General features: G+C 35.2%; 3 protein-coding genes and 1 non-coding gene across 4 annotated transcripts; 1 reads left to right on the forward strand and 3 right to left on the reverse strand.

Moving 5' to 3' along the window:
• Nucleotides 1-251: 251 nt before the first annotated feature.
• On the reverse strand, nt 252-1697 carry LOC139851945 (photosystem I reaction center subunit IV A, chloroplastic-like). Its single transcript, XM_071841140.1, has 3 exons — nt 1354-1697; nt 544-609; nt 252-453 (listed from the first exon to the last, which is right to left on the reverse strand). Exons 1-3 carry the CDS (start codon nt 1588-1590, stop codon nt 349-351), a joined length of 408 nt encoding a protein of 135 aa, XP_071697241.1. The 5' UTR covers nt 1591-1697; the 3' UTR covers nt 252-348.
• A 424-nt stretch (nt 1698-2121) lies between these two features.
• LOC139853897 (uncharacterized) lies at nt 2122-2820 on the forward strand. The gene has a single exon (XM_071843238.1). It carries the CDS (start codon nt 2122-2124, stop codon nt 2818-2820), a length of 699 nt encoding a protein of 232 aa, XP_071699339.1.
• A 382-nt stretch (nt 2821-3202) lies between these two features.
• TRNAL-AAG (transfer RNA leucine (anticodon AAG)) lies at nt 3203-3283 on the reverse strand. The gene has a single exon. It is a non-coding gene; the product is annotated as a tRNA-Leu (tRNA).
• A 1124-nt stretch (nt 3284-4407) lies between these two features.
• LOC139855491 (uncharacterized) lies at nt 4408-7114 on the reverse strand. Its single transcript, XM_071844719.1, has 7 exons — nt 6993-7114; nt 6820-6851; nt 6398-6547; nt 6205-6278; nt 6001-6119; nt 5514-5597; nt 4408-4905 (listed from the first exon to the last, which is right to left on the reverse strand). The coding sequence occupies exons 2-7, from the start codon at nt 6824-6826 to the stop codon at nt 4800-4802; spliced, it is 540 nt and encodes a 179-aa protein (XP_071700820.1). The 5' UTR covers nt 6827-6851; nt 6993-7114; the 3' UTR covers nt 4408-4799.
• Nucleotides 7115-8658: the final 1544 nt, after the last annotated feature.

Consider the following 8658-nt stretch of genomic DNA (forward strand, 5'->3'; position numbering starts at 1 on the left):
TACCGTAGTGAATGGTCTAATCGTGTACAAAGTTAAAATTTGAGACCCATTATCAATTTAAAGTTAAGGTCCCAACTTGATTTTTGGTACAAACGTTATGAACCAAGCATGATATTTTTTCTATTTTTTTATTGAATCAAAATTGATATTGTTCCGATTTAGAACTCGATTAAACTTTAGTGTGATCTGTTAACACTTATTATCAATAGTTAGTAATACTCGTATATATGACAACATACCAAAGAAACACAGAATGAGAATATGATACAAATTCATTGATAAAAATATGTAGCAAATGATTGAAATTTGAGGAATTCTACAATCACAACATGAAAGAAGTGACCCATTTTAAACCACTTCTTGGATCTCATCCAACGCATAGTTGTTGGTTGACACATTTGCATAATTCACTTTGTTAAACCTTACAACAACTGGGTAGCGAGTCTTCGGGTCCTGCACATATCATATCATTTGGTATGAACATTCAATATCCTGTTAATCTCAATTAACGCATTCATCACACAAATACAGCATTAGCTTTACCTGATCAACAGTCACAACTGATCCCACTCCTTTAAACCAGTACGACTCCTTCCTCAGAATTCTCACCTGTGTGTGCAGACAGTTATATAATTAACTACCAGTTGTAACATATGCACTAGATAAACTAACAGATTCAGGACAAAGATGTTCATGTAAGTACAATTTTGACTCGACCATTATATCGGTAAGTGCCTAGTAGTACTCCTATCAAAATAATCCTCCCTGATTTAAGTTGGTGAAGAGGCTTATTTGGGTCGGATCTTTTGGATTAGAGATCAAGCGAAACACACTTCAAGGTCTAGAATATGTAGTCTAAAACTCTACATATGTGATACTATTCGCTATGTTTTCGTCATTATGAGCGTCCGTAATTATTATTATTGTAATCAAATAAAGGGGAATGTTTACACAATACATATGTTATGGTATTGGGCAGCTGTACACAATGGCATACTAATTACAGTTTACTAAAATGGTCATGGACCCATGGTAATTCCACACAAAAAAGCTTTAAGCAGAAGAAGTGATTAGTATTTATGCAGGACAACAAATCAAGATTCACACTCCCATAAAACGGGTATATGGGTAAACGGATAAGGCTACACGTCCTAATCGGGTTATCTTGTGACCGTTTCCAACCTCCAAGATAGGTTTGAATAGACCTCTTGTGAGGATATCGGACACAACCATTAGGCTATCTTGAGGTGGCCCGGTTAACGGGTCGGAAACAGTCACGAATGAACAGATAACTATTTACAAATGAATTTTTTATATTGTAATATATATAGGCAGATAAGCATATGGGTAAACCTTAGTTCCTCTCTTGGGTCCAATTGGTGGTGGCTTAGGCTTCTCCTCCTTAACCGGTTCAGCGGTTGCAGCCGACGGGGTGGCCTCTTCACACATCCTTACAACAAGTCTTGAACCTCTAGTGCTCTGTACTGATAACATGCAAACCATATTGGTTTTAACTGTGGTTGAGCTAGAGGTGACATTTGGTGTCACTAAAAAGCTTGAAGCAGCAGATGCCATACTGCAACTTGCCATTACTTGCACAAGACCTAAAAAAGTTTTGATTTTGATGATGGTATTGAGATAATGAACAAGTTGGTAATTAAAGTTCAAAGTTTTCTGTTGTAATGAGGGTATCTTTTTGTTTCAAGATTTTGGGTGAATGATGTTGGTTTTAGTTGAGATCACCAGTAGAGTGATGCCACGTGGATAGTAATATCCTTATGTTAGATAAGGTTGTCCCACGACATTTGCTTTCTAAACTCAGCCCATTCACTACCTATCCAAACTTCATTAGATCAATGTAATATTCCAATCAGGCGAATCAATTTTTGTTATAGTGAGAGGTTTTAGTTTATACTCGATTATAGTTCCTTATCCAGACCATTCACTACCTATCCAGACCGTTGGCTTGGGAGCTTCATTCTGAAAGAAAAATACCCCCGATTATTTGCACTTGATACTGATAAAAGTTGCACCGTCTTCGATCGGGTGAACTTAGCTGGGTCATCCTTTTCATTCAATGGCAGTTGGCTCCATTCTCCAAGGGGCAGAAGCGCTAGCGATATGGAGGAGCTATCAAGTTTGATCGAGAACTTTACTCCACCTCAGAATACTAATAACGTTACCGAAGACTCGTGGCTTTGCACCCTAACAGATTCGGATAACTCTTTCACCAAACAAGTTTCGGCAAACTTAGACATGCTTCGTCTCCAACCTTCAACTGTAAAACCACCTACAAAACGCAACAGATCTGTCCCATTAAAAGTTGAACTTTTCGTTTGGCGAGCAAAACTTCATCGACTTCCAGTTAAACTCGAACTTGACAAACGTGGTTTAGACCTCGGTTCGGTTCTTTGCAATATCTGCCAAGACTCGTCCGAGACAACCGAACATATTCTTGCCACATGCCCCCAGGTTAAAGCTATATGGTTGGATTTTTACAAATGGTGGAATTTTTCTCCCCCGGCAGAACTAAACGTCGCGGATTTATTTTCAAGTAGCTGCAGCTCCAGTCTCTCATCGATAGGTTCAAAAATATGGGAAGCCACCAAGTGGGTCTGCGGTTATTCTATTTGGAGATATCGCAACCTAAAAATCTTTCAAAACCAAATCTGGGACATACCTTCAATTCTAGCGGATATCCAACTTTCATCCTTTAAATGGATTTCGGGTCGAATAAAGAAAGCTCAAATTCAATGGTCACAATGGCTCATTAACCCGAGCTCGTATTGCGTTGTTACATCAAGAGTGGGCATTGGCTAATACCCCACAGCATCCCCTATGCTTCTCGTGGCTAACCTTCTATAAGGCAAGATCTTCAGGGGTTAAACGGGCCTTGGAGTTTATGCTTTGTCGCTGCTCGATCAGCACTGTGTACTACTTCGTGTCCCTACTCGATTCGTTGAGTCCCCTCTCCTGGGGGTTTTACTTATAGTCGGTTTTTAATTCCATTTGTCTAGTAGTTATAATCGTTGGATGTTTGTTACTTTTCGGGGATGTATAATGTACATATATTTATATATTAATAAAATTATTTTGCCTTTCAAAAAAAAAAAAAAAAAAAATAGTTCCTTATTTTATATACTTTTTTAATTATTATTTCAGGTTTTGGAGTATACATAAATCAAAGAAAAAAATAAATATGTGTTTAGAGTGGGATTTGAACCCACGCCCTTTCGGACCAGAACCTTAATCTGGCGCCTTAGACCAACTCGGCCATCTAAACTTTTGTTTAATTTTCTACGGTACAAATAAAATACTACTATCTGTTCTTGCTCCTGATCAAGCTTTTCAGACTCGTATATAGAGTAGTTATTACAAGCCCATAATGACATTACGAGTATGATAGTATCTATCATTACCCTGTTATCAGGTCACATGGTCTTTAACAGGTCGGATGTGCTTAGATAATAATCACCGTAAAATAGCCTAACGGTTGAAATTTTAATATTCTTAAACGATCTCATGTTTAAAACTCACTAGCATCATATCTTAGAAGACTAGGGAAAGGGTTAAATGCAATCACGAAATAACTCACTACGTACATCAGAGGCGGAGCTATTCAGTAAGTAGGGTGGGCCTGTGACCCCACTGAATAGCCCATAAACTTACATGCTAATAGTCCACAAAGTATAAATTATCTACACTTTTAATTGGTGACCCCATTAGTTTGTTATGAGACCCAAGCGATAGATGAAAATCAGGGGCCCAATTTAATATCAAATGGCCATATTAAAAAAGCAATACATCAGGGCCCAATGTTATTATATTGTTAATGTGAATATTTACTCGTCAAATCGATCCATAAGGGTTTGAAGTTTTCTAATATAATTGGCCACTGCGATTCTAAAAATCCTTTAACGTTCAATGGTTGTGGTCCAAAGTGTTCGATCAATTGTTTAATACTCCAATTTACACATTACAAAATTCGAAATTTTGAATTATCTAAAAAAAATTATTCCTTAAAAAAATATTGCCTAGTAAATATTATGTGCTAAAAGGTAATTTGATTTTTCTTATGTATACGTCAATTTAGTTTTTTTACTCAATATTTCGATACTATTTTGTGACCCCAATCATCTAAAAACCTGGCTCCGCCCCTGACGTACATCTTAGTAAAAAGTTACCCCGCACTGAAAAACCATAATAGTTAGCCCGTTCGTTCGTATTTTGTGAGTTTCTAATGTTTAATGAGTTAAATTTGATAATGAGAAACATGTTACAAGCTGTTGCAACAAAATTAGTAGTCTATTAGTGATAAGAGAATAATATGTAAATCAGTTAGCAACTGAAATATTCAGTCAAATAATAATATAAAATAACTACTAATAGGAAAAGAACCTTGTTCATATTAGTTAACTTATGCTTAACAAATGGTTCATGAACTATTCTTTGATAAAGTTTGACCAAACCAAAATCACTTCAGAATCTGATCAATCAACAATCTATATTCATAGAACTTATAATCAACAACTTAGTACTACGGTGAGCATAAACAGATGCCTAATTTCCTCATATTGATCTGGTATTCTTTGTATCCTATAATCCTATCGATAACAATAACAATTTAAGAGCAAAGAAAACGTTTAATTCTACAAAATGTAGCTCCATGGATCCAAAACTCGGTGCACGGAAACAGAACAACCTATCCAAGTTCCTTAAAAGGCATCTATTTCATGTTACTTGTACTTATTTTTCACCGCAATTCAGGACATATTTTCATTTAAAGTTATTTCCTACTTTCACCAAAAGAACCATCTTTTCGTAGTTGGAGCTTTAACGCTTGCTGTGACCGTGTCCTCTTTTTTCCTATTTTCAAGTCCTCGCTTTAATGCTTCCATCCTTTTCCTGCATAATATTCAATGAAATTACTATCTTGAAGGTCATGTACACACATATATATAATATTTTCAATATAAACAAAGGAATATAGTCATATACTTTACCGGGGGAAATTTATAAGACAGCCGTGGACATTTGAGAGAAAACAATACTTTGACTCTATGGGATAAGTATTCTATTTGGCAACTAAAATTTGTTTGATCATTTTTTTCCATCCAAGAATTACATTATCAAGAATTACTCTATGGGTTTTTCTTTTTATTCTTGAAAGGGTCAAATTGTTTATACAAAAATGGGTAAGCGGAAAAATCCCACCCGACGAAACTTTGTTGGCATGGTCCACGACTTTGGATTTTTGCGAAATGGGGCAGGTGGATCGAGTAGTAAAGAGTATTGTGATTTGAACTCAAGTGTACAATGGTCAGCTATCCCAATGGGTCTATCAAAGTAACGGGTCACAAGTATTGCGTAAAGGTAATTATCAGCTAACTGAAGCTTTTTCGACCTATATCAAAAATGCACCCATTGGGGTCCCTTACCCAACCTACCCGGCCCGCCTTTTTTGTCACCTTAAATGTAATTATAAGAGCCTAAGAGGAGTGTGCAAATATTACTTGGTATCAGTAAGACGGCCATGTAAACTCCATCTTTGGCGAAATCCATCTGCACCTTCGATCCCACTAGCAAGAATAAAGCGCCTGACAGTGCAAGTAATGAAAAGATGAGGGTAGAAATCAATGATGATGACCTGATACAATAAATATTGCCTATTTCTTGTGTCTACCAATTTAAGTACTTTAAATAATTGAGCTGTGAAATGAAAGCTTTCTCATCTACACTATTTGACCAAATCCCATCAACTAATCATAATTTATAAACATACCACAAAAATGTTGCCCGGGTGACTCTTACTTTGCAATAATATGAAGTATTCTGTTTGTACAATAAACCAGGAAAAAATATCCATATAGTCAAGAAAAAGGAATCATATTGCTCATGAAGTAGCGTTTGTCTTATAAGATTATATCTGTGTGATATATACCAGAATGAAATTCATAACAAGAACACAACTAACTATTAGTGAAAGAATCATTATCATACCTTTCAAGCATTGTGGTTTCAGACTCAAGCTGAGTTGCTCTTTCCTTTGCTAGATCGAGCGGCATCGATAAACCTAACTTATATTCGCTATCTTGAAGACGTTGTCTTAGTTCCTTGTCCTAACAAAATCAATGTGAGAATCACATGTGTCAAGCAAAAGCACAACATAGGCGAATAATGAAATAAAACTTATAAATATTATACCCGTTTCTCTGCGCACTCCCGATATAATGCAATCTCTTCTTGACAAAACGGCTCTATATCATTAACTTGCAGACCTATAATACGTTGTTATGAAATATATAAGGTAAAAATGGTGAGAAAACAATGAGTTATCACATACGTACAAAACCAGGTTGAAATTGATTAGCTAACAAAAGGTGAGCTAACAACTTACACAAAAACAGGTTTCGTAAGATCCCATCACATAAAGTAACACCTTCAAGAACATGAGAAGCAATTTCAGGTGGAATGATTGGTGATGGAGGCCCCAACATTAAATCATCTCCAACCAAAACCGTTTCCTCCATCGTTGGTTGTGCGTCAACTAAGCATTTTACCAATACATTAAACACAATACTTTACTATTATTATGAACATGAACATGAATATGATGATTATAAACAACATACAAGTAATTGACACCAACTAATTCATCAACTAATAATTTATTTTAATTTTAATAAAAATGAGCTGTTGACAATAGAAACAAAAAATTTAACAGATCATTACGAAGCTTCTTAAATATCTCAGTATACAGTTAACAAGCAATATCAACAAAATATTTGTGTACATCAAAAACAAAAATGAATAACGTACCATCCATGATTGTTTATCTGAATTTACGTTACCTGAAAAATACAATGCAAATAGTATTAGTGAATACCGCAAATATAAACATTGAGATTTGAGAAGAAGAGATGAACTAAATTAATGGAAATTTCTAAACCCTAAACCCTAAAATCACCAATAATAGAGAGATTAACTCTAACGTATAAATTGATCGGAGGATGCGAGCGGCAACCGGAACTTTTCCAGTTAATTGCCCCAATTAATCTAGATTTTGTCCCTGTGTTTCACTTTGAGTTGAGATTATGATTTTCTGCTTGTATTTGCAATATGAGAATGTTAAATAAATTATATTTTCTGGTATTTATGTTTTTATACAGTATACTTTAGTTTAAAAATACAATAACTCAGTTTTTACTTTAAAGTTAGCAAATTTTAAATATTTTTTGTAACAACTAAAAATTACAATAATTAAGAATTTTAAATTGTTATTTAGCCGACATAAAATGAAAACAGTATTCAATATTCAGACCGTCATACTACATCTTCTTTACAAACGGCGCATGAAATTGAAAAAAGAAAATAAACTAAAGTTATAACTTAAGCCTATATCCAAAAATATCCAAAATTATTACTTCTAACTTGTGAAAATTTTGGTTGATGAAATGGAGAGGGAATTTTCAATAAAATGAAAATCACTCTTTTTTACTTTTTCAAGACAAATATTTAAGATTATTGACGGAGAATGATCTATTCATTCGATCATTTTTCACGCACATGTGCTTTCGAGCGGAAACTCGAATCACATTATAGGAATTCGATCCTTAGACCATTCTCAGGGGAAGGCCGAGCCGAACGAAATCCTGAAATACGGGTTCGTAAAACCTCCTTAAGCCACTCCATAAATCGGATAAATACACTAAAATCTTTTAATGAAGATAACTCGAAGTTGAGACCTCCAACCACATTCAACATCTGCACAAGGTGGTGGGTGTACCCATCCAACACACAAGGTGTTGAGTCACCCCATGAACATCACTATTTAATTTCTACTTCTTGAAGAAGAAAAAAATGCCATTTTTATCAAGAAATTTGTGAAAATTTAAAAAGACTAGATAATACTAGATGAAATGACCCGCAAATCGGCCCCAAAAGGTGCACGAATTGAATGCCGTCGCAATCCGAGAGACAATCTGTAACGACCCGTCCTAATCCTCCTAGACGAAGTCGTCAACATTTGGTCCCATTGCAATGATCGACTCCAAGTAATGTCCTTAAAATGAGCAAATGCACAGCGGAAGACTTAATTCGTACCTGAAAAATAACATGCTTAAAAGTGTCAACCAAAAGGTTGGTGAGTTCATAGGTTTATCATAATAATCATTTCAATATGTTAATAGACCACAAGATTTCATAAACATAGACATAATACACTCGTAAGTGTATGTAAAGCATTCTAAGTGGTTGAGCACTTGGTAACCATATTTAACATTTAATCACGTCGCATATTCCCTTTATTATGAAATCTCACTGTAACATCCCGCGTTTTTCCGTTAAATTTATTTTTAACACCGTCTTTTTTTTTAAATAATATCTTTCGCTATTTAAATTCCCAATTTCCGTTGACTAACGTTTATAATAATTCCGTCATTTAATTATAACATCTCTCGTTAACTTGCGTTTTAAAAATATTCGATCGGTTAAATCCCGCACCCGCTTCTAAACTCGAGGGACTAAAATTGACACGGGGCAAACTAGTTGACTAGGTCAACTAGTCCACCCCAATCACCACCATTCAATCACCTCCCTCTCTCCCTCTTTCTTTCTTTTTTCTCTCAAGAACACAAACATAATTCATCATCTAAATTC

Source organism: Rutidosis leptorrhynchoides, chromosome 6 (genome assembly GCF_046630445.1).
Source record: "Rutidosis leptorrhynchoides isolate AG116_Rl617_1_P2 chromosome 6, CSIRO_AGI_Rlap_v1, whole genome shotgun sequence".
NCBI classification, from domain to species: Eukaryota; Viridiplantae; Streptophyta; class Magnoliopsida; order Asterales; family Asteraceae; genus Rutidosis; species Rutidosis leptorrhynchoides.

Bases quoted from the DNA above. Each gene is read 5' to 3' on its own strand.
- LOC139851945 (XM_071841140.1), bottom strand. From the start codon at position 1,590: ATGGCAAGTTGCAGTATGGCATCTGCTGCTTCAAGCTTTTTAGTGACA. The intron at 610-1,353 runs GTTTACCCATAT...CTGCACACACAG, and splicing joins GACCCAAGAGAGGAACTAAG to GTGAGAATTCTGAGGAAGGA. The intron at 454-543 runs GTAAAGCTAATG...TGATATGTGCAG, and splicing joins CAGTTGTGACTGTTGATCAG to GACCCGAAGACTCGCTACCC.
- LOC139855491 (XM_071844719.1), bottom strand. The intron at 6,279-6,397 runs GTAAGTTGTTAG...AACGTATTATAG, and splicing joins CTTACGAAACCTGTTTTTGT to GTCTGCAAGTTAATGATATA. The intron at 4,906-5,513 runs GTAATATTTGCA...AATATTATGCAG, and splicing joins GGCCGTCTTACTGATACCAA to GAAAAGGATGGAAGCATTAA.
- LOC139853897 (XM_071843238.1), top strand. From the start codon at position 2,122: ATGGAGGAGCTATCAAGTTTGATCGAGAACTTTACTCCACCTCAGAAT.